This window comes from Sciurus carolinensis, chromosome 3 (assembly GCF_902686445.1).
Source record: "Sciurus carolinensis chromosome 3, mSciCar1.2, whole genome shotgun sequence".
In the NCBI taxonomy this organism is placed as follows: Eukaryota; Metazoa; Chordata; class Mammalia; order Rodentia; family Sciuridae; genus Sciurus; species Sciurus carolinensis.
The window spans coordinates 118,934,485-118,960,886 of record NC_062215.1 but is presented as its reverse complement, the minus strand read 5'-3'; the positions used below and the strand labels follow the sequence as shown (position 1 = coordinate 118,960,886).

General features: G+C 36.3%; 2 protein-coding genes across 4 annotated transcripts in view; one reads left to right on the top strand and one right to left on the bottom strand.

The window, feature by feature from the left end:
- Positions 1-550: 550 nt before the first annotated feature.
- On the bottom strand, positions 551-6,897 carry G6pc2 (glucose-6-phosphatase catalytic subunit 2). 2 transcript variants are annotated; one of them, XM_047547783.1, is made up of 5 exons: positions 6,680-6,897; positions 5,996-6,105; positions 3,725-3,836; positions 1,853-1,968; positions 551-1,062 (listed from the first exon to the last, which is right to left on the bottom strand). In XM_047547783.1, the coding sequence occupies exons 1-5, from the start codon at positions 6,895-6,897 to the stop codon at positions 551-553; spliced, it is 1,068 nt and encodes a 355-aa protein (XP_047403739.1). The 2 variants fall into 2 exon arrangements, with proteins under 2 accessions (XP_047403739.1, XP_047403740.1); XM_047547784.1 differs by lacking the exon at positions 1,853-1,968 and having other exon boundaries at positions 1,038-1,062.
- A 14,805-nt stretch (positions 6,898-21,702) lies between these two features.
- Spc25 (SPC25 component of NDC80 kinetochore complex) overlaps positions 21,703-26,402 on the top strand; it is a 29,417-nt gene continuing 24,717 nt past the window's right edge. The window contains exons 1-3 of one of the 2 annotated variants that reach the window (XM_047546928.1): positions 21,703-21,815; positions 22,633-22,782; positions 22,884-22,949. In XM_047546928.1, the coding sequence (XP_047402884.1) occupies positions 22,644-22,782; positions 22,884-22,949 (205 nt within the window). In that variant the 5' untranslated portion in view covers positions 21,703-21,815; positions 22,633-22,643. The other variant, XM_047546927.1, reaches the window with a different exon arrangement.

Sequence of the window (26,402 nt, the reverse complement as noted above, 5' to 3'; positions counted from 1 at the left end):
TCTAACGTGGCCTGACTACATGCAAGTTTTCTGACCTGAATGGACTTCCATTCCTTATCCGAAAACTGAGGGAATTGGATTCCACTGGGATTACCACTAAAATGCCCACAGGAACAAGGAGCAGCCAGACCTTAAGAGAAAAGAATGTGACATTGGGGCTTCTGGTGAGGTGCTGAAGACTGGGACAAAAGGAAGAGTCCTTCCTATCTACGGGGGCAGTGTTCAACTCCAGTCGATGGTCTGTAGGTGGGAGAATGCAGGCCCTGTGCTGACATATTGTCAGATTTTTTCAAAAAAACACAGACTTTTTTTCTGTTTTGACACTATTCAGGTTTTTAAATAGGGACAACTAATTAAAAAAAAATAAAATAAAAAAATAAAAAGATCACCGTGAAGGCCAAACTCCAAACTAGACCTATGCATGGGGCCCAAGGCTGACATTTATTTATGTCTGATGAGATATTCTTAGAGTCTCACCCTGCTCTTTGGTTCTGCCTGTGGAGGGGGAAGTAGGGATTCTGGGACCACAGAGCTTTAACTCTGAACACCTCTATTTCATCTTCTTTTCACTTGGTTTCATTAACATATGTATACAGTAGGGAATCAGAGCCACCACAGTCAATGGGATGGATGCACTTTTACAAAAAGACAGCATGTAAAATAAATGCTCTGTGTGAGTTGGGATCTTGATGAAGTGGTAGAGCTGCAGTGTGGTCAAAGAGGTTATGGCACAGAGCAACCGGAAGCTCCGCTTATAGCCATTCTCCCCTCGGCAACTCGTAAGGAACATCTCTGAGTTGATTGCAAAACCCAAGCCAAAGAGAACCCCGAGGTTTCTCACAAGTCCAGCAAAAGGTGTGGTGTCAATGTGGATCCAGTCTGGGTTGGCACACCACTTTTTGGCTATGGGTACAGACCATAGCAGGTCAATGTCCAAGAGTCTGAGAAGCAGGTAAAAGCCAAGTGCAAACAGGAAAAGGAAGAGGTTGGTCTTCAGGTACATGCTTAGGCTAGCTGTCTGGATGCCTGGAGTGTATTCAAAGGCCTCTGCCACCAGCATGCCTGGGGATGGGAAAGAGACACTGATGATGACCATGTACCCTTAAGCTCTATGGGGCTCATTCTTTTCTACAGTAAGGAATTTTGCCATAGTTTTCAATGACAAAAAAGTCTTAGACACTTGGGTTCTATCAATTTTCTGAAGTATTTTAAAGGCATTAACTGAAAACACATTTGCCCACAGTCTTTTAACAACCCATATTAACCCAGAAGGATTAATCTGTAGTCAATGGCACTGAGTGACAACACATTTTATAGGCAGAGCACTAAACTAACTAAATTAATATTTCAATTGCTATGGCCAGTTAGCTTAGAGAGGCTTTGAAAGGTATGTGGCACTGAACATCAGAAACTCAATCATAATGAATGCAGCTTCAGGGATATGAAGCAGCTGCTTAATGAGGTCCAGTCATGCAATAATCACTTCAGATAGTTTGGAGAGTGTGTCTTGATTGCAAGTTACAGGGTCATTATTAAATCTTCCTAACCAAGACAAAAACACAGTCTCAAAGTGAAAGTGTGGAAATTGGACTTAATTCTCGTTACACTTCATAAAAGCCTATCTTGCCATGCAGTTATACATTTATGCCATTGAGTGAGACCATGTCATTGCTTACACAGAGGCTGAGGTGTGTTGCACCACCTAAGCTCCTGGAGTAGCATTTAATATCAGTGGTTTGAAAGACCCACCTCTGTCACTGGAAAACTGATTACCAGGGAGAATTGAACACCATAAGACAAATGAAGCAAAAGCTTTCAAATGACACAGCTAAAGATAAGTGATCATATTTACCACCAATTACTCCAAGAATAACTTGATGAGGAAAATGTGTTGCTATGAATACTCTGGAGATGCAGACGCTGATTTGAATCAACCAAAAAAGACTCCAAAGAAATGACCGGGTCAGTCTACAATGGAAGAATAGATACAAGTGTAAAAAGCAAAGAAATTGCATCACTCTTAAAATTAGGGGGTGACACGAGATGATGTTTCTCAGAGGAATCTTCCAACTGTGACATGACATGATTCTAGTCTTTTCTTCCAAATGCTTTCTTGTGCTTCACAGAATTTGAAAAGCTTTAACAGAGATTTCTACATTTCTCAGTGCACCAAATTTAACAAATGCTCTCTCCTAAGATTTTAATAAGTGTGAAAAAGCAAGTTAATCTGATATCCTAGAAATAAGGAAAATTGTTTTAACAGAGAAACGTTAAGGGAAATTCAAGTTTTGGGGAATTACTAATATCCAGAATGACTTAGAATAAATCACATGTAGTTTTTACTCCCTGTCATTTGTGCTTCCTCTTTATCAACCTTTCTCAGCCTCTCTTTGAAGAAAACACACTGGCTAGAGGCAATTTTATAGACTCTCAAGAGCCCTGGTTCCTTGTTTTTTGAGACATAGAAAATAAGGAAAAGGGACTGGGTTACATACTTTCAGCATGAAGCTGCAATGTGCAGAAAACTTATAAAATATTAAGATCTAAGCAATGCTTGTCATTAAAAAAATTAATAGTACTGAGTTTCAGGAATCTTTGAATGGTTATTATGGAGGAGTAAAGAGAAGGAGACTTTGAAGAAGGAAGTAAGCTGGGGCTATCCATGATAAAGAAAGAATCATCAAGGATTTAGTGATGTTAATGTAAGGAGTGGGCACTTGATAAATTTTTATAGATGAAGAAAATATTGCAGTAATAAAAGTTAAAAGGAGTTATAAGAAATTTTTTTAGGAGAAACGTGTTTTTTAAGGTTTGTTAATTGGAGGAAGGAATGAACTATAGAGACTGTTTTTTAAATTATTCAATACTACTTTCAAAAATGGAATATGTGATAGATCTTGATTGTTTTTTATTTTAGAAGAACTTTTATATAATGGTATATGTTATATAGTATTTTTTACAAGGATTGATTGACACATTTTATCAGCTAGGCTGATAATTTATAAATAAAGTGGTGCTAAGGATTATTTATTAAACAGTTAATGGATTTCAGGAAAAAAAGAGAAGAAACAGCTCAGATCCTACAAATGTGACTAATTTGAAAGGGCCATGACTTTCTAAATATTAAGAAATCTACTAACATGAAATCATTAAATCTAAATTTAATTTTGTAACTAGAATGTTTTTAATTTTTAAAAAACTGCACAGTCTTTAAAGCTAAGAATATATGTTATTCATGTCAAAGCCATTGGCTTTTCTAAGCGGGAAGCACAATTTTACTAAATAAATTGATGCATTCAAGCAGAATGGTGATCCTTACAACTTGCAGAATCTTAAAGCAAGGGCATGTGCACACAAAAATATTTCCTTATATAATTTTAGATGACTTATTTATGAGCTACCAATAATTGAATTTTGGAAACCCAAAGGCACATTTAGCAAGTCATTAATCAGTTAAACATTTCCAGCTCTATTATAAAGTGGCAATAGCTATAAGCTAATTGAAACATTATCTGAAGGCAAAATATTAACTTTCTAGTCATTCTGCTACTTTGGCTATGATAGAACAAGTGCATTTAATTCAACTTTTAGTATTTTTATATACCCAAATTAAGTTTTTAGTATTTTTATATACTTGTAGTATTTTTATATACCAAAATTAAGTTTTAGAAAAGACTGAGTGTTCATTGTCATATTCTGCTACAGACACTGGAACCAAGCTGACCTGTGCAGAGTGACAGAGAACTTATCCATCCGGCTGACAGTGTGACTCAGGGCAGCTGTTACCATGACATACCAGACACATGAGGAGCCCATTGCGTGACCAGAAGGACTTCCTGCAACAAGTATCATCCATTTGAAAGGTAGTTAATTATCAATATCAGAAATGGACCCTGGAATAGTTATTTCATATAGCATAGGCTGTAGGAAATGTTTAGAAGTAGGAACAAATAAGCAAAATTGAGTCAAATCAAGTATTAAATCGTGTTCAAAGTTTTTTTTTTTTTTTTTTTTTTTCTGAGCTGGGGTTGTAGCTCAGTGGTACAGAGCTTGCCTACCAAGTGTGAGGCACTGAATTCTATTCTCAGCACTGCAGATAATACATAAATATAATAAATAAATGTCCATCAACCACTAAAATTTTTTTAAATTTTTTCCTTTGTTTTCAAGCTCATTGAATTCTAGACATCAATATATTCAAAGATAATTAAGAACTCAGGCTGTTGCACCAAAGTCTTAACACCACCCATTCATTCTTGATATCAAATTGTTTTTAATTGACAAGAAAATTACAATACTTGTATTGAATCTTTAATCAGTTTATTTTCCCTGAACTGAAAAGTCAAACTCTAGAGCATATCATTGCTACATTCTGGTTTACTGATTAATTTACAAATGATGGTTTTATGCAACCAACTACCCCTGTCTCCATCTTGCATCCTGTGCAATGAGAAATTTTGTTATGCAATGGGGGTGAGCAGCAGTTGTAAAGGGGACATTAATCCTGGCAGAAAAAACCTAAAGTCAGGTACCCTCTCCACTCCTAGAATGTCTTTCCCATCCTGCTTGGTTTTATTTTTAATCACTTTACTTTGATGTTGTCCCTGACTTTTCAAGTGGTAGACATTCCTTCGAGTTACACAACAATCTGTCTTTCAAAAACAAAACAACAGCCTCTTTTCAGTTAAACAAAGACAAACCTATTTCTTATCTGTAGGAATTTCCAGAGCCTTTTATATGCTTAAGTGAATTGTACATCTCCACAGGTGAATATAGAATGCAGTATATTTTGACTTTTTCTTCTTTTTTTCTCTCTCTCTTTCCAGAAAATGTTTCATAAGATGGAACAAATGCTGGGAAGTGCTAGGATAGACCAAAATAAAATTTAAATAGTCTCCAAGGTTATCCATCCATCCATTCATTACACATTGGTTTCACAAAGATAAAAATGCATATCATCCTTGCCCTGATATATAGGTTGCCTCAATATATAAGGAATTAATTATAGTACAGTTTGATAAGTGATAGACATGTGTATATTTTATGGGAACAAAAGAGACATTCAGAAAACTCATTAAGAACTTATACATCCACTCTATTCAGGGTTACTTTCAAAGGATGTCAAGTCACAAGAATTTCACAATATGTAGTACAATATAACACCTTCTAATAAATTAAAACAACATGTAATTTTTCTTTATATATACATTTAAAAAAACAACCATTAACAGTATTTCTATTTGTCTTGTTTTGTGTGTGTGTGTGTGTGTGTGTTTTTGGTGGTGGTGGTGCTGGGGATTGAACTCAGAACCTCACACATGCTCAATATGTACTCTACCACGACCCAAGCTACATCCCCAGCCCCCAGTCTTTTACAGTCTTCATTTCTACAGTAAAGATTCTACAGTCATACAAAATCTTATTTAGGATAAAGGGAAGTGGACTAACAAGTCTATTACATACTACACATACAAGAGGAAAAAAAAAAGAAATTGTTCTAAGATTAGAGAGAGTCTTTACTGGCAACAGTAATACTGGGGAGTCCTTACCTTTCCTACAGAAAACTTGTCTATTCTTCCTCATTCATGGGATTCTCAGAAGACATAATAACTTTGAAAGTTGCTCAGCAACAGATAAATCAACACTTCTAGGATCTCGACATTATTTTTTGGGAATTTGTTCTGGCTAACTTGTTTTTGTTTGTTTTAGAATCAAACCATTATATTCTTCCAGAAATGAAATGCCCAAATACAAAATCATTTGGGGGAATATTCTCCCTATTTACCCTTTCACAAATGACAAAATGGAATTTGATTAGCCATAAAATTTCTTTACTTTCTCGTCATCAATTTTGATGCTTGTGAACTTTTAGCATTCTCACCAAGGACATTTCCTTTAATACCCTATATATCATATCCATTAACAGACAATAAGCATACATGATGACTTTCTGTTGGAATATCATCAGTTACTGGAGGCTACCTGCATTGCTTACCTGGACCTGTTTCACATGTAGTAGGGAACTGTTCAAGACATGGACTTGAGTGATTTGGGTAAATCTGAGTTTCTTGGACCCACCAGTAAGGCCGATGACCAAATAATATCCTGTATTTAAAGAAATATAAATATTCATATATTTTAAATGCATAACTATTATTAACTGGAGACTAGCTATTTTTGCATATAAAAATGACTTAAGCAGAACGTTGATGGGGGAAGGTCATGGTTAAGAGACTCTGAAAGAACTTGGGTTCTAGTCTGTCATTCAATTTAGAGGATGGGAGTCATTTGGGTTTCAGCACCCTAGTCTCCTGTGTTTATCACAGGAACTCTTTTCCTTGTAGGGAGGTCCTGTGGGTGCTTTGTTTACTTAGACTGGGGATATCAAAGTGTCACCTAGAATCATCAACTTGTTCATAATGATGCTGCTAATTTAACTAACTTCCTGATTAATCACAAAATATGTGTCACAGAGTTTTGGAATTTACTTTTAAGTTGGTTAAAGCATATATTTCTATGCTTTTTGCAAGTTCTACTTATGAATCTGGTGTTTTAAGTTAACTGTATGTTTGAAAGATTTTTCAAGTAAAACTATTCACATCTGCAATTTGATCATTAAACCAAAGCTACAAATGTAAGATTAAGTTTTAGGAAAAATGAAACAAAACAGAAGTCTTACCACTTAAATATAAGATTGAACCAATCCCCAATGACAGCTACCCATATCATCTTGGTTCCAACTGTCTGATTAAGTTGAAACCAAAGTGGAAAATAAATAGAAAAGATATTCCGGGGGTCTCCAACATTGGACATGAAATTTAGAAACTCGTAGTAAGCTCTGTAGTCCTTCTGCAAATGTTGAATAATGAGCACTCCATTTCTATGAAGGAAATCCATCTTGAAGAAAAGGCAGTTCCAAACACAGAGCAATTGAAGCCGAAGTACTCTGAGTCCCACGGTTTTTATACAGGTATCTTTGTAGCGTGTTGAACCATTACTGTGACATGTGATGCTGACCATCTGTGAAGAAGGCACGTTGGTCCTCTTCTGTTGAAAAGCTCATTTGTTTATGATTTTAATTGGTGGAAAAGAGGTGCAGTACATGCTGATCTGTGGCAATTTTGAGGAAAATTTGGATAGAAGCACAATGTCTTTCTTATGCAACCTTCCTTTTGTGTAAACAGTTGGATCATGTTTGTTTGAAATTTTTTACACAGTTCATTTCCTTCAAGAGCAGACACTAGCAATTTCTATGCTTGGCTAGAAGGTTATGCAAATAATTATTGCATGTCAAATAGCCCTTAAAGCTATGCATTTTAATTTAAGATAGACTGTGACTCTCTGACTATTTAATGAGTCTTTGAAGAAAACAGTAGAGTAACTATCTGGACATGAAAATTGTATATGATATGACATTATTTTCTGATCACACATTTAAATAAAAAAGAGTTTGGTATTCACCATCAAAGAGAAGAATAAAATATATGTGGAACAGAGAAGGAAATGTATAGAATACATGAAATCTGGAAGGAAATGTGTTGCTTTTTGTGAGGCAAAAAAACAGAAATTAATGTCACTTACATAATATAAATGTGTTAGGACTGAGTTGTGGTTTTCATTGACTAGAGAAAACAGTTGAGAGGATTCGAGAGTTGTCCTGTGACAAAGATAGGAAGAGACTTCAAAGGACTTTTGACCAATCAGGAATATGGTTTGTTGCAAATATTGTTCAGTAGAAGTGGGAAATGCCCAAACATGTAAATTGGGAATGAACCAAGGCAGCCCAGAAACCCATGGGTCCTGTCACTGTGAGATGCAAGTTCTAGAGAGATAAGTTCTCTAGGAGGGTTAGTGTGGAAGTAATTAAGATCTGTCAGGTAACAGAGGTGGATCTAGGTAAGATACTTGTTACCTCATCTTCAAGACTGTGATCTTTGCTAATCACATCCTCCTTCACTAGAAATCTTCTTTACAGGCTGTGGATATCACCTTGAACTTCTCTTGGAGCTGAGTCCTATAATTTCAGAGCATCATTGTAACTGGCATCTGTTGTCTTCCCTGGAAAATATGTGTTGACTGACCATTAAAATCTTGTGGGTGCCTTTTTATAAATGTATACCTTTGTCTCATCCCAGACAAATTAAATTTCTGGTGATGGAGCCTGGGCATTGAAATTATAAAAGTACTTCCCCAGTGATTCCAATGTAGCATCAGGGCAGAGAATCACTGTACTAAAACAATTCATATGAAGCATGAGCCTTAACCAATCAGATCAGTTCTTCTGGCTTTTTATTTTGCATATTCAGGTTCTATAATTTCTGTAATCTCTTTAATGAGCCATGAGGAAGAACATAGCTTCCCTTTATACTTTTCTTAAGAAGTGTTTAAGCTACATAATTCATAATATTCATTTTTATCAGAAGTGTCTTGTCCTTAAATCAGGGTGTGAATGATATCAAATAGATTTTGACTTACAATTAAAAATTAAACTTCATGCTCATTCAACAATTCAGAGTCTGTGGAGTGTGATGAAGTTGGCTGCGCATTAGCTTTTCATCTTAGGCAGCTAATTTAGAAAGACTGTCTCCAGAGAACTATCTGGCTCTGTAGGCTGTGGGATAATTAACTGAAGCAAAAGCACCTTGATTTCTTTGTCCTTTAGCAGAATATGCTAACTCTTTTTATTCTTCATATTTCGTTTTTAGTCTTTTCATATCTTGGTTTCTATGTATGTCCTCAGAATTGCCTTCTCTCACCAGATCCTCACCATTCCTCTGACGAACCTTTTTGGTCAGGGGGTTGTATTAGTTTGCCAGAGTTACCTTAACACAGTATCAGGGTTGTAATAGTTTGCCGGGTTACCTTAAAATAACATTTTATTTTTTCATAACTCTGGGGTCTTGAAGTCCAAGAACAAGACATCAACAAGATTGGTTTCTTCTGAGGTCTCTCTCATTGGCTTGTGGCTGACTGCTTTCTTGTGTCCCTTCATGCTCTTCCCTCTGTGTGTGTGTCCCTGTCCTAATCCTTTCTCATAAGGACACAGTTATATTGGATTAGGATCCACCCTAATGGCCTCTTTTTAATTAATCAATTCTTTAGGAACCCAATCTCCAAATACAGTGACATTCTTGGGTTTAGAACATCAACAGATCAATTTTGGAAAGACAAAATTCAGTCCATTAGCACAATACTTATTTAGTTAGTGTCTCTCTCTTGCACCATAGTATAAGGGCTCATGTCTGCTTTGTATACCGGCCATAAGCACAGTACTAAGCACTGGCCCCTGCTGGAGCTGATGTCCTATGAAGTTATCAAAGCTGCATGGGTCCCTGAGGTGGCAGGTTGCTGCTGGGAATTGAGAGTATATTAATAATTTTATATTGTCTTTTATTAAAGAGAAGTATTACAAGAGATTTAGATCCTGAAAAACCTGGAACTTCCCCTGAGTCCACTAGTTATTTAGTGTATGTTTATTAATTGAATCAATTATTGAAAAAAAAAACCTCAATTTGAATACTAACTTATAAAGAACAGTGCTGGATGCAAATAATAATGCTTACTCAAATTCAATGCATCTTTCTACAGAGATAGTTATAATGTGGCCAGACCAAGAAAGTTTATTTCAGGTGGAAAAAAGTGTGTATAATGTTTAGCAAACAAAGTGCTTATGTCTAGAAAGAATAGAAGAATCAAACAATTTCTAATGTCCTTTAAAATTAAGTATAAGGAAAGAAAGAGAATAGAGTGGAGGGAATAGGGATACAAACTTGCCTTCTTTGAATATATTTATTTTATAGATTTGACTTTAAGACCATGTAAACATTCTACATAATTATAAAACAAAAATAAAATTAAAAATTTCATGAAAAAGTTAAGAAATGAAAACACTTGACCCCTCCTACTGGTGAACTATTTTTCAGCACTTATATGTGTTTTATGACTTGTTCCTACAGGAAATCTCTTAAGCATTTCCTTAAGTTTTCCTCAGCTTGTTATCTTCTGTCAGAGTTGATGTGGTTTGGGTTGGGGGTGCTCCCCAGTCCCTATCCTATGTGGGCCACGCAGGAGCTTAGTTCTTCCTGGCACTTAATCTTCCAGTAGAGCTTTGCTCTCCAATAATAGAACCTGCCCACCAAGCTGAGTCCTTTCAAAGTCAGGGTTGTCTGCAGGGTCACAATAAGCAGGGGAGAAGTTGCAGTACCTTGGATCTTCACTGCTAGCGGGGAATATACAGAAACAATATGAAAAAATGGGAAGAAACGTGTCCCTAAAAACAAAGATGCTATTTTTTGATAGAATCCAATGACAGCATGGCAGTAAAAATGACAGAAAGAGTTTAGAATCTATATAATTAAAAAGATCTGTGAAGCAAAATCTAAGAGAGCAAATGAAGGCAATGCATGATTACTCCAATAAACAGTTAAAAGAGCAAATGCAGGAAGCAAAAGAGCACTTCAATAAAGAGATAGAGATTCTGAAACAAACAAACAAATACTTGAAATGAAAGAAACAATAAACCAAATTAAAAATTCAATAGAAAGCATCACCAACAGAATAGATCTTGTGGAAGGCAGAATCTCAGACAATGAATACAAAATATTTAATCTTGAAAATAAAGTTAACAAAACTCAGAAGAAGTTAAGAAATCATGAATGTAACCTCCAAGAATTATGGGATATCATGAAAAGATCAAATTTAAGAATTATTGGGATTGAGGAAGGCACAGAGATATAAACCAAAGGAATGAACAACCTGGACAATGAAATAATACCAGAAAATTTCCCAAACCTGAAGAATGAAATGGAAAATCAAACACAAGAGGCTTACAGAATACCAAATGCACAAAATTACAACAGATCCACACCAAGGAACATTATAATGAAAATACTTCACATACAAAATAAAGATAGGATTTTAAAGACTGTGAGAGATAAGTGTCACATTACTTATAAGGGGAAACCAATACAGATATCAGCAGATTTCTCAGCCCACACCCTAAAAGCAAGAAGGGCCTGGAACAATATAGTTCAAGCTCTGAAAGAACATGGATGCCAACCAATAATCTTATACCCAGCAAAAATAACCTTCAGATTTGATGATGCAATAAAATCTTTCCATGATAAACAAAAGTTAAAAGAATTTACAAATAGAAAGCCTGCCCTACAGAACATTCTCAGCAAAATATTTCATGAGGAGTAAGTGCAAAACAACAATACAAGTCAGCAAAGGGAGGAACTACACTCAAGGAAAAGCCAATCAAAGGAGAAACCAAGTCATGTTAAAAACCAAAAATAAGCCAAATGTCCAGGAATACAAATCATATCACAATAATAATCCTGAATGTTAATGGCCTAAACTCATTAATCAAAAGACATAGACTGGTAGATTGGATTAAAAAGAAAGACCCAACAATATGGTGCCTTCAAGAGACTCATCTCATAGAAAAAGACATACACAAGATGAAAGGTGAAAGGATGGGGAAAAACATACCATGCATATGAACTCAGTAAAAAAGCAGGGATTTCCATCCTCATATCAGATAAAGTGGACTTCAAACCTAAGTTTGAAGGGATAAAGAAGGACATTTCATACTGCTCCAGGGAATCATAAACCAGCTAGACATAAGGATTTTAAATATTTATGCCCCAAACAATGGAGCATCTATGTATGTCAAACAAACCCTTCTCAATTTTAAGAATCAAATAAACCAAAACACGATAATAGTAGGTGACTTTAACACACTACTCTCACCATTGGATAGATCCCCCAAACAAAAACTGAATAAAGAAACTACAGAACTAAATAATACAATCAATGATATAGACTTAGTAGAGTATTTCATCCATCATCCAGTGAATACACTTTCTTCTCAGCAGCTCACAGTTCCTTCTCCAAAATAGACCATATGCTATGCCACAGAGAAGCCATTAGTAAATACAAAAAAATAGAGAGACTACCTTGTATTCTATCATAATGGAATGTAATTAGAAATCAATGATAAAATAGTAAACAAAAACCACTTCTTCACCTGGAGACTAAATAATATGCTATTGAATGATACAATGATAACAGAAGACATCAGGGAGGAAATAAAAAAATTCTTAGAGGTAAACAAGAACAATGACACAACATATCAAAACCTCTGGGACAATCTGAAAGCAGTCCTAAGAGGAAAGTTCATTGCATTGAGCTCATACATTAAAAAAATAAAAAGTCAACAACTAAATGACCTAACATTACATCTTAATGTCCTAGAAAAAGAAGAACAGATCAACACCAAAAATAGTAGAAGACAGGAAATAATTAAAATCAGAGCTGAAATCAATGAAATTGAAACAAAAGAAACAACCCAAAAAATTGACAAAACAAAAAGTTGGTTCTTTGAAAAAGTAAGCAAAATTGATAAAACCTTAGCCACACTAACAAAGAGAAGGAGAGAGAAAACTCAAATTACTAGAATTTGTGATGAAAAAGGAAAGATCATGATAGGCACCATTGAAATACATAACATAATTAGAAGCTGCTTCGAAAATCTATACTACAACAAAATAGAAAATACAAAATCCATTGACAAATTTTAGAGACATACAATCCTCCCAAACTGAATTAGGAAGACATACACAATTTAAACAGATCAATTTCATGCATCAAAATAGAAGAAGCCATCAAAACCTACCAACCAAGAAAAGTCCAGGACCAGATTGATTCTCATACGAATTCTACAAGACCTTTACAGAGAGAACTAATACCAATACTCCTCAAAGTATTCCAGGAAATGGAAAAGGAGAGAACACTTCCAAACTCATTCTAGGAAGCTAGTATCACTCTGATACCAAAACTAGATAAAGATGCATCAAGGAAAGAAAACTTTAGACCAATATCCCTGATGAACATACATGCAAAAATCCTTAACAGAATCCTGGCAAATTGCATACAAAAAACATTAAAAAGATAGTGTACCATGATCAAGTGGGGTTTATCCCAGGGTTGCAAGGTTGATTCAACATCCAGAAATCAATAAACACAATTCATCACATCAATAGACTTACAGTTAAGAATTGTACAATTGTTTCAACAGATGCTGAGAAGGCATTTGATAAAATACAGCACCCCTTCATCCTTAAAACACTAGAAAAAACAGGGATAGTAGGAATATACCTCAACATTGTAAAGGCTATCTATGCTAAGCCCATGGACAACATCATCCTAAATGGAGAAAAACTGAAAGCATTCCCTCTAAAAACTGGAACAAGAGAGGGATGCCCTCTGAAAGAGAAATTAGGAAAACCACTCCATTCACATTAGCCTCAAAAAAAAAATTAAATACTTGGGAATTGATCTAACAAAAGAGGTGAAAGACCTCTACAATGAAAACTACAGAACTCTAAAGAAAGAAATTGAAGAAAAACTTAGAAGATGGATAGTTCTCCCATGTACTTGGATAGGCAGAATTAATATTGTTAAAATGGCCATTCTTCCAAAGGTGCTATACAGATTAATTGCAATTCCAATTAAAATTCCAATGACATTCCTCATAGAAATAGAGAAAGCAATCATGAACTTCATCTGGAAGAATAAGAGACCTCAAATAGCCAAAACAATCCTGAGCAGGTAAAGTGAAGCAGGATGTATCACAATACCAGACCTTAAACTATACTACAGAGCAATAGTAACAAAAATGGCATGGTGTTGGCACCAAAGTAGACAGGGAGACCAATGGTATAGAATAGAGGAAATAGAGACAAACCCACAAAAATACAGTTACCTCATACTAGACAAAGGAGCCAAAAACATACAATGGAGAAAAGATAGTCTGTTTATCAAATGGTGCTGGGAAAACTGGAAATCCATATGCAACAAAATGAAATTAAACTCCTATCTCTCACACTGCACAAAACTCAACTCAAAATAGATCAAGGACTTAGGAATTTGACCAGAGACCCTCACCAAATAAAAGACAAAGTAGGCCCGAATCTTCATCATGTTGGCTTAGATAAGACTCCCTTGACAAGACTCCCAAAGCACAAGAAAACAAAATAAGAATCAATAAACCGGATGGATTCAAACTAAAAAGCTAATGTGAAAAAAGATCCTACAGAGTGGGAGAAAATCTTTTCCACATGCACTTCAGATAGAGCACTAATCTCCAAAGTTTATGAAGAACTTACAAAACTTTACACCAAAAATACAAAGAACCTAATCAATAAATGGGCCAAGGAACTGGACAGACACTTTATAGAAGAAGATATACAGGCAATTAATAAATATATGAAGAAGTAACATCTCTAGTAATTAGAGAAATGCAAATTAAAACAACTCTAAGATTTCATCTTACTCCAATTAGAACTGCTATTATCAAGAACACAAGCAATAATAAGTGTTGGCGCGGATGTGGGGAAAAAGGCACACTTTTACATTGCCAGTGGAGTTGCAAATTGGTGCAACCACTCTAGAGCAGTGTGTAGATTCCTCAGAAAACTTGGAATGGACCCACCTTTTGACCCAGTTATCACACTCCTCAATTTATACACAAAGGACTTAAAATTAGCATACTACAGTAATGCAGTCACATCAATGTTTATAGCAGCTCAATTCACAATAACTAGTTCGTGGAACCAACCTAGATGCTCTTCAACAGATGAATGGATAAAGAAACTGTGGTATATATACACAATGGAATATTATTCAGCCATAAAGAATAATAATATTATGGCATTTGCAAATAAATGGATGGAATTGGAGAATATCATGCTAAGTGAAATAAGTTAATCCCAAAAAACCAAAGGCCAAATGTTTTCCCTGATAAGTGGAGGATGATATATAATGGGGGTAAAGGGTGGGGTGAGAGAAGAATGGAGAAACTTTTAGATTATGTAGAGGGAAATGAGAGGGAGGAGGGGGAAGGGATATTAAAAATGGTGAAATGAGACAGACATCATTACCCCAAGTACATGTATGATTACATGAATGGTATGAATCTACATCATGCACGACCACAGAAACAAAATGATGTACCCTATTTGTGTACAATGAATCAAAATGCAGTCTGTAAAAATAAAAAGATACTAACAGAAAAAAGTAAAAAAAAAAAAAAAAAAGAAAGCAAGGTTGTTAAGAGTTACAGGCATGTCCCAAATCAGTTCACCAGATGATGGAACAAAGGCACAGTTAAGCTACCCAGACTGAAATCCAAAAGAAGGTAGATCTCCCTCTATGCCCTCTATGCTCATCCACCTTTTGAAGTTGTCTTTCTCAAAGTGATATCATTCACTTCTTGTCACCTGCATGCACATTTCTAGGCCCATTCTGATCACAGAACCAGAGTCTTTCCTATGTATGGTGCCAATGCACATTAGATTTGAGAAGTTCAATTTTAATTCTTCCCTCCTTTGTTGCAAGATGTGTATATCCCTCCTGTGCCTCCTGGATGGAGCTGACCTTTCCTCATGCCACTTTCTCAATTTCTGCCTTAAAGCATTTTTCCTTGCTTGCCTTATTTGGATTCAGTATTATTTCATAATTTTTCATGGATGCAGGTTGTTCTCATATCCCACCTTTTAGAACCTCCTTTCTGCTCCCTTTTCAAAATCCCAAGGCACATTGTAATATTCAAAGAATATTAGCTAAAATTAATATTAGTTATTATTATTTCACCAAATATTTTGTAAAATGGAATTGAATCCCAACTCTGAGATTCTCAATCAGTGTTGAAGTAGGAAAAAGTGATAAAGTTACACTTAGGTACACATTTCTTATGTTGCTTCTGTTTTGTACTCTGATGGCTCCACCTTTCCCCCTCTTTCTTTTCTTCTTCCTGTCTTCCTGTTTGTCTTCTTTGTCTCTCTCTTTGCTGGTCTGTCTGTCTCTCCTTGTCCCTGGTCTTGCTCTCCTTCTTGATCACACTGTATACTTAGTATCTAAATCTTTGAATTGGACAGTATCTCAACCTTAATTTTTAGCCTGAGAGCAAAGACAGCTCCGAGAGAGCAGACAAATCTGAATTGTTCACAAATGCTTTTGGGAACCAAATGTCCGACACATCGTAAAGGGTCTTCAGAAAATTACAGTCCACCACCATTCCATTCAGGATCAACCCATTTTCCATTTGATTCCTCCAAGTATTCAACAATTAGAACTCTGCTGTGCCAGAAAAGTCTGCAGTTTTGGAATAGAATAAATCTTTATGAGTATGAGGTCTACACTTAGCCAGATCTTTTCATTTACATGCAGTCCATAACCCAGTTGATTCATTTAGAGGTCAGTGGATTTCCTGAAATTGTACGTGAAGTGTTTGTGCTTGTGCACATTTCTTGGAAGAAGGCCACAGCTTTCATCACATTCTCAATAGAATCCTTGATCCAAACAAATTTAGCATAGCAATGTGCATGCAGTTCACAGGAATCCCATGCACTGTCCATGGTGCCTATACTCAGAATCCCCCTCACTTCCCCAGTTTCCACAGAGAGATCTTTAGTACTCCATTCTTCCCAGAATGATTAGCTTTTCTTTATGACTTCCATATTCTTAATGGTTGTGTTTATATTATTGTTATTATTATTATTATTTACTACTATAGTCAGCCTCAAAACTCTGTACTGTTACTTAATTTTTAGTTCACTCCTATAATTGATTTCTTTCAATTCCTTCCAGAATGTTTTCCTTCTGATTCACTTAAAATTTTCCTAGGTTTTTCTGTTTTATTTTATTTTGTTTTGTTTTGTGGTACTGGGGATTGAACCCCAGGCCTCTCACATTCTGGACAAGGACTTTACCACTGAGCTGCATTGAAGTCCTCCTTTATGTTTTATTTTGAGACAAGATCTTGCTTAGTTGACCAGCCTAACCTTAAACTTGTCGTCTTTTTGCCTCAACTCCTGAGTATCTGGGATGGCCAGCATGTATTACCACACCCAGCCTCTGGGTTTTGATTTAAGTAAATTTTACCTGTTTTACTTAGATTACAGCATGAGGACAGAGGCTAGAATTTATTCAATATGTTTTGCTACACCAAATAGCACATAACTACAAGGTATATTCTTATTATGAAATGAACCATTCATCATTGAGTTATAGTGCTTGCTGTGATCCAACATCATTCAGAGATCTGACTTTAGCTTTGTCACCTCAGTAGTGGAAGCAAACAAAAATAGACTTTGGTGGCAATGACCTTTAACGTCCCTGAATGGTCATTATCCTTTTACCACAAACTTATCTGCCTTTTCTAAAATAAAATGTTTTTGAGATCTCTCCAGTGTCACCTTGCAATGTAAAATGGATTTATTTTAGACTGAATTTAGACCCTAGTGACTTTCAGAAAATAATTACCTCCATTCTGGCTAGCATCCCAGGAATATTGGCATTCCATAATGACACTATAATAAATGATCCTGCTACATCCTTCCAGGTACCCTCTCCATTAGTCTCATTATGTACTCTTCTCTAGAAATGATCATGACATGTACATACATAAGCTTTTTTTGAATCACTAAAGAACCCAACAGTGTTGCCCATTGAGTAGCACTATTAGTTTTCTTCATAATGATGCTGTGATATTGTATACCTGTGTTACTATGATATAGATAATTCAGAGGGCATTTACTATGTGTAAGGATCTCAAACTTCAGTGTGCATCCTACTCACTTAGTAAGCTTGTTAAAACACAGATTACAGGGACCAATTGCCAGAGTTTTGATTTGGTGAGAATGGATTGGGGCTTGTTAGATTGCATTTCTAACATGCTCCCAGATAATGATGTTGTTGGGTAGGGAACTTTACTTCTGAGAAGCACTATTGCAAGACAATGATTCTTAGATGTTCTGGGCAGGACGGAAGAAGATCATATGTCAAGAAACTTGTGATCTAATAGGAGAGATAGGATATTTTCATAAATAACATATCACTGTCTCTTTAGAGGTGAACAGAGGAGAAACAGACATAACTTTTAGTCATCCAGAGAGTTTTCTGGAGGATGTAGTGAGTGACTAGGCCTTGACACTTGGGTAAAATTTAGAAATACAAAATGTAGGATGAAAGGGAAAAACACATTCCAGAATATAATCGAGATAATACCATTATCATATCTAAAACATTAGCAATAACTGATTAGTAGATTGCATTTAAATCTATAAAAGAAATCTCCATCTTTGACATTTATGAGACAATTGGAAAATTATGCCCAGAGTAATCAACTTCTTAGAGACAGAAAGTATAATTGTGATTGCCAGGATCTAGTGGGGAGGAGAGAATAGGATTTGTTGTTAATGGGTATGTAGTTTCAGATTTGCATGATAAGAGAGTTCTGAAAATGAATAGTAGTGAAAGTTGCACAGCAATATTTAATACAATGCCCCTAAAATATGCACTTAGAAATAGTTACAATGGCAAATTTTGTGTCATGTGTATTTTATCACCATAGAAATTTGAATATTTTCCTCACTATATTATATATTTGTTTACTTGGGAAATGCGCTTTTTTCCTCCTCTGAAGCTCTGATATTCTTCATCTTTCTAAAACTTGTACAATTTTATTGAGGAACAATTTATGTACCATGAATGTGACCATTATAAATGGACAATCTAAAAATTTTAAATAAATTTATAGAGTTATCCTTAATCAATACACCAGTATTAGAATGTTTTCATCACCCCATAAGGTTCCCTCACGCCCTTTTGCAATCAATGCTTGCTTCTGTTCCTGGCCCCAAGCAACCACTGAACTGTTTTGTCTCTATGGATTCTCCTTTTCTGGTTATGTCATACAAAAGAAATCATATAATATGCAATATCTTTCATTTAGCTTCTTTCCCCTAGCAAAATGTTTCTGAGTAGTTTTTCATGAATAAATGCTTCTTAGTTTTCTGTAAGTTTTTAATCAATTTCCACAGCATAGAAATGATGATTCTTGATGATTTTGGACAGTTTTATAATGCTTTAGGGGGGAGAAGATTTGGTGACTCGGTGACTTCCTCCTTCCACCCTGCCAGAGGTCTAAGTGCTTCCCTTTTGCTTATTTATTTTTAATTCTAGGAATATGAAAGATTCCAGATGGAACCAGTACTGAAATTTGACTCCACTTTGGATACTGTGCTTTGATCATAGCAATTAATAGAAGACTCATTTTCTTGAATTATTTATTCCAGTACCTCCCTACATAGGCTATGCAGAGATATAGAGGATTTAAATTTTCTGTTCAAGAGTATTTTAAAGGCAGCAAGCACTTTTTATACCATAGGATCTTAACCTGAAGTCTGCAAGAAGAGCTTTTTTCTCTTCTGAATTCATTGTAGCTTTCATATCTCTAATTTTCTCAGTGAATGAACATTCCAAGTTCAGGCACTAGCATTTTTGGTATACAGCATAGATGTGAATGTCATATATAGACCCTCTATTTAGTAAGGTGGGAGACTTCTAGTCTAAATCATGCATTATTCATTATCAATATTTTATTCCTAGCTCTACCTCCAAGGTGGAAAAGATCTACCTAGCAAGGATATGTGTCATAGGAAACAATGTACTTTTCTCCTTGTATCTCATTATCCTTCACCTATTGGAGAAAAATTTAAGTTTACAGGGAAGGCACAATGGAGCTTTCAGTTAGTCTAAGCAAAGCTCCTTAAAATTACCACTCAGAAAGAACTTCCAGTTTGGAAAGATGTGCCATATTCCAACTTCTCAAACTGAACGAGCTCAACCCTGAGTCACAGACTTTATACCTCAAAGAGAGTTGCCCAACTCAGTATATAGGACAAACTAAATACTCGATACATCCTAGTTGGATTGATATGAAAGGCACATAAATATGATGGTAATGATTATGACAGTGTTTTGTGGGAGGTGATGAGAGGTTTCTGTTTTCCCTTTCCTAAAACTGAGAAGGACCTATTCTGTGGGCTGAGCAGAAAGAACTGGGTGTCTCTAGTTATGGTTGGGGAATAAGAGAAATCAATCACCTGGTCTTTTGGAGATGAAAATTTTAACAGGTGACAGAAATTCCTTCCCTCACACATTGGTTAGGAAGAGACCTGAGAAAGAACAAAACACAATGATAACCCTGGAGTCACCATGAAGACTGCACACTGGTGAAGGAATCATTTCTCTTAGTCCAAGGTCCACAGCAATCGAGAATCTTCATTTAATGGCCTAATTAAGATCAGTGTAAAAACTCAGCAACTTATCAACAGGGTACCAAGTCATCCTCTTACATGAATCTTATTAAATCTTATTCTATGTTCACTTTTACTGTCTTCACTAGTCTGGGACAGTGAAAACTCTGGAAAAAATGAGCACTATTAAATCATTTATCTAAAGCTCTGAGATGTTCAACCCATAAAATGTAAGATTAATATTACTAGATTTCTAAAATCAGAAGTTAATTTGTGAAATCAAAGATGATTTATCCCAGTAAATTTTATGATCAGGTTGTCAATAATAGTGCCTAGTCTGGAAGCTGACATTCAGGTACACTGTGGTGTGTTAAATATTAATAACTTTTCTGATTTCATGGATCTTAATTTAGCTCTTGGGGATAGAATAGCCAATATTTGGTACCCTTGAACATGTTATTTACACATTTATATTAGTTTCATTGGTGTCTGAATTGTTAATATTCAAAGGAAACAGTGGTAGGGAAAGACCTTTTAACCTATATTCAGAGGCTAAATAACATGTTATAGTAAAGATGGAAAATAATTATCTTTGATATCAATGCTAGCTGGACATCTTTATTGGACTTACTCTCCAGTTGGAGGGCATACTCTCCATTCTTTCCCTGATTTTATTTTTTCATTTTGTTTTGTTTTGTTTTTTTGGTTGTTGTTGTTGTTGTTCTTTAGGTATACTACGGATTTTAAATAGTGAATCTATTTCTCCTGTTTGGAGGTCCTGCACAATGCATCTTCCCTGCAGTTTGTACACTCTTTAACAAATCTGAGTTTAATAGCTTGTGCCTCCTTCCTGTGCCTAGGGAACATAGGTGATTTCGATAGGGTTTCACTTGGTTCCAGTTTTCAGTATGGCAACACGGAATGATATGTTGTCAATAGACCTCAAAAGCATTGCTAGAGGAGTAGAAAAATGCAGTTTTTGTAAAGTGCAGGAACATATTCTTTTTTTTTTTTTTTTTTTTTTTTTTTTTTTTTTTTAAACCAGGGATTAGAAACCCCAAGGGGGCTTAACTACTGAGCCACATCCCCAGTCGTTTTTATTTTAGTTTTTGATTTTGAGACTGGGTCTTGCTAAGTTACCCATGTCCTCACTAAATTGCTGAGGCTGGCTTTGAACTTGAGATCCTTCGGCCCCAGCTTCCTTGGGGAGATTACAGGTGTGCGAACACATTCTGAGGGCCCTCTGAATGTCTCGGCCCATTCATAATTGGAGTCAATGTTATAAATAAGCCCAAAAAGAGGTTATATACTTAAAAAAAATAAAGTCCAATTATTGCAGAAACCTGCATTTGAAGCCGATGAACGAAAGGCTCATTCTGGGCATGTCTTCAGGGATCTAATACTTTCCCAGGCTCCGCTGAAAGTCCCGCTGTCGCTTAGAAAAGAACTACGAATCCCAGAATGCTCTTTCCTTCATGTACTTCCGCGAGAATTCCAGGGTGTGATCAACCAATCTTGGCCTAGAGAGTTTGTGCTACCAGCCAATGAGAGGGCGAGCGCTCGCCGAGAGGCGGGCGGCGGGAGGTGCTTTGGGTTTGAAATCGGAACTTTGGCGGGGAAGCCGGAGCTAGGCCTGGCGACAGGCTGGTGACTCAAGGTAACGCAGATCTGGTTTGGGGAAAGCGTCGGGGCTGACCCCTTTCGGTCAAGGTGAGAGAAGTAAGAGCGGAACTGGGCCCCTCGACTGGCCTGTCACGATAGGGGAAAGTAGGTTTCCGGCGGCACGTGTGTACACACTCAGAGCGGCGTTTGTGAAATGCGCGACTTTTAGCAGTTTGGGGTTCCAGGTCTGGCAGAGTGGTAGCAGCGAAGTCACCGGGTTCCGGGTTTCACCGAATGTGATATCTTTGGCCTTCCTGGAAAGGTTTTAGCGTCACATAGAACTGATGGGGCCTAGAGTTTTCCAGGACCTCTTTTTATTGAAAATGATACTGAGACCCAGAGAAATTAGGTCATCTGTACTTGTCCTGGACCGAACCCGCCAATCTAAGGCTCTAGTCTCCATGTAACTGTTAGCTTCTTGTTACTGGTGGGAGGAACATGCAGGGGTCTTATCCTACTAGTGGATGGAACATGTGTGGGGTCTTATCCTACTAGTGGATGGGGCCAGTGAGTGGGGAAGCAGTGGTCACAGGGTGATCCAGGCTAGAATCAGAACGGGTCAGAATTGAAAGGGCCTTAGAAGGAACCAGTTTTACTTGTGAGCAAAACGAATTTGGGGTCAGTTTTCCAGGATCATAGAGCAGATGATCTGTGCTGTTAACACTTACCTACTAACAAGACCTTAGGTTGGTAAAACTGTCCTGGATTCTTGATGTTACTTAACCATAGTTAAGTCCAAGAGACTTGATCCGATATTCTGGAATATCAAGAACTAACAGCAAGGGTCCAACTGCCAAAATAGATTCATTGGAATTTGTGGTTTATTTGATTTCAGTAACTTGAAATTGTGTCCCATGTTTTGTAGTGTCTTACACAATGGCGGAGGATGAACTGGCCCTCTTTGATAAAAGTATAAATGAATTCGGAAGTAAGTTCATAAACATTTTCAGTGACACCCCCTGTCAGATGGTGGGTCTAAGAGATGCCTACAAGGACTCCATTAAAGCACTTGCAGGTACCTATAGTTAACTTGTAACCTGCTGTTTTTACTGTTCTTTTTTTATTTTCTAGTGTTATTTCAGCTGAATTGACACTTTAATTCAATTTCTGTTTCAGAAAAACTGTCGGTGAAATTGAAGGAAGAAGAACGAATGGTTGAGATGTTTCTGGAATATCAAAATCGTATGTGAAAAACTTAGATCAGCTTGGTTTTTTTTTATATTAAATGTCTTTGTCTTGAAATCCCTCATACAAGTAAGATAATGTAGTATGTGTATTTATACATTCACACATATGCATACAAACATGCTTATATATATAAGAAGTAATAAACATTTATGTATTTACCACAGTTTAAGAAATGTGACATCCCATGTTACACCTGCCCCCCACCTTTTAGAACTAATATTTTGTTTAGCATTGTTTTTGAATATTATATAAATAGTATCATTTTTGTATGTATTTGTCCTTTTTTCACTCAGCATTGTACTTGTAAGATTTGTTTATGTCGATGTGTAAATGCTAGCAATTTTTAAAAAGTGAGTTAATTTTCACATTGAATTGAGAAGCTGGGGTTCTCTCAGCACTTTGGGTAGGATTTTGACAGTCTTTCTGTATTTTTTCTATAATTTTTTCCTCCTTGTTTCTATAACTTTCTAGAATGTCCACAGTGGATCAGTAGCTTTTATTGTAATGTAATGTTTTTACAGTGGACATGTGCTGTTTCACTTGCCACATTTCTCATTTGGCTAAGTCCCGGTTTGTCTTGACTTGCCCACTTTACTCACTTTGTGGCCCATAAAACATTTAACTTTGTAACCCCTGATGGATTATTATGATAGATGTTTATCCAAGTTCATTTTCTTAGCTGCTTTGAAGCTTCTATGCCCCTTACTGCTTCTCTTATCCCCTCTGTGACTATAAACAAAAAGGAAAACGTGTAAGTGTGTGTGGGAGAGAGAGAGTATATCAAGTTTGGGTCCTTTAAATGCTTTTAATTTGTAGAATGCCTAGGGATTAGAAAATTAAGTTTGAAACTCAATTTTTACTACTGAGTCTCCAAAATGTGCTCTTAACAATTAAGATATTAATCACAAAAATGTAAAGATGTACTGTAAATACTCTAAAGTCTAAAAGCATTATCATTTTTAAAAATAAGTTTATATTTGAACAGAAATATATTTTACCTAAGTTCAACAAACATTTGAATGCTATTGCCGAGAACTAGAGAGATAACAATGCATAAGGTATATCTATTCCAAATTTAGCAGAGGATATAGACAGGGAAACCATGATTAAAATATGTTGTAATAGTTGCTGTAAAAATGGAATGGGTGCTGTGTGGTCATAGAATCTGGAGGACTGGAGTCTTCCAGGGAGGGTTGCAGAATGTCTAATAGCCAACCCTTACCTTAATGCCCTGTGTCAGATCCTGTTCTAGGATTTTTGCATATGTTGACTTCTGAATTCTAACAACAACCCTAAGGAGTCTGGATACAGGTTTTAATCCTACCTTATAGATAAGGAAATTTGCAGAGAGGCAAAATAACTTGCTCAAGGTCATGAACAGAAAAGTGATTTCAACCTAAATGATCTGATTATATGCATTACCCTAGAGAAGATTGCAGAGCAGGGTTGAGGAAGTTCATCAGATTCAGCACTACTAGGAAGGAGAGGGAGCAGCATGTGGAATATGGTAGAAATTTGGAAGCTTTTGAGTTCTGGGATGGTTGGAGTTCAGTGTGGATGGGACATGGCTGAAGTGAGTGGAAAGAAAATTGGTTAGCCAGGTGATGGACTTACATGATGTACAAAGGGATTTGGGCTTTATTTTTTGGTAGATAAAGAGTTGCCGTTAAACTGAAAAATGATATTGGATTTGTATTTAAGGAAAAGCAGTCTGGCAATGTCATACACAAAATATGGGAGGGGAGTAAGATAGTGGGCCATCAGCTGAAAGGAAAAAGCTAATGCAGTAGTTCAGGCAAACAGTGAGGCTGTCTTAGACCTCTGACAGGTCTGAGGAGGTAGACTTATTTGGGACTGCTGTCCTGAAGGTGAGAACATGATTTAGGATGATTCCTGCCTTCTGATGTGGCGATGCATTTCCCACATGACTGATTAGAAGAGGAGGAGCGTGTTTTTAGGAGCGGGAAGTAGACAAAGATGGGTTCAATTTTAAATGTGTTGAGCAAATATGTTGAGGTTATTGTGCCATGGTCCTGGGCTTAGTGGGTAGAGATGTCTGGTAGGCAATGTCTAGGTGGATCAGGAGACCAGCCAGGAAATGAGTCTTTGCTGAAATAGAGATTTGGGAGTCTTTAGTATATTTGGGGGATTAAAGCTGTGATGGGATGGGTAGCGTGAAAGGAGATAGCCATGATATTATAATACTTATTGAATTGTCACTGTGTGCCAGGTACTGAGCTGTATTCTACATACACCATTTCCTTTGATCCTTATGACATTTCTCCCAAGTATATATGTATTTATGTATGTTCATATGTATTATTATTCCTGTTTTATTGATGAGATTGCAGGCTCAGAGAGCTTGTGATTTGATGGTGACCATTGAACTGACTCATGAGGACTCACATTCACATTACATTGCCTCTCTATAATTTTAGGGAGATAAGAGAAAAGGATCAGGAAAGACAGAATTAGCATTAAGAGACCAGAGAGAGTTAGAAGGTCATATAACTAGAAGAGGTGAGAACCCAGAAAGGGTATTATAAACACTGGGAAGTCACAGATAGGACTAATAAGGTACACTGATAACATGATACTTTGGGAGTAGGAAAGGTTGAGGGAATTCATTCACTCACCAAATATTTGTTGAGCTACTAGTTTATGGTATGTACTATTTTAGGAAGATGCAGCAGAGAACAAAATAGCCAAATATTCTAGTGCACCTGGAGCATCTTTTCCATCACATTATCACTTGCAAGAGGACCATCTATTGAAAGTGCATCTGCTTTGGGCAACCTCTTAAACTATCTCAATCCTGAAATTGCAGAGATTTCACAGATGAGGAAATTGAACTGGGGTTAAAAACGTGGCTAATGTCAAACATTGGGTGGATGCAAGTTCTAGGATTACATCCAAAATGTCTGCTCTTTCCAGTGTACAATGCTGACCTTTCTACATCAGGGGGAAAGTGAAAGAGAGGTTCCTGTGCTAAGTAGTACTGGTGATGTTTTGAAATACTGACTCTGGCTGACTACATGTACATAAAATAATAGTCATGCAACATTGAGGCCTTTACATTTGTATTGCCACAAGTCTGCATAATTCAAATGTTATAAAACACCCACGAATATGGTATTTGTATATTGCTTATTCTTTTCACACCATTGGGTACTCTAGCCCTGTGAAGTAAATGAATGGGTTAGACATTTTACTGTATCTCCATTTATAAATGAGGTTTTGGAAGTTGTGTTTTGAGCAGGGTGTTTGAAGAAACAACTGATGTGCCAAATTGGAGCTGAGACTTTTGAATTAAACTCTGAATTTTTTTTTTTTCAGTGCAGTTCTACTTAATAATCTCTTTTAAATACTAGCATTTTTTTTTCTGATAATTCTAATGTTTATTTTAAAATTATACTTGCTGTATGATCATGTCAAATTCTTGGAAAA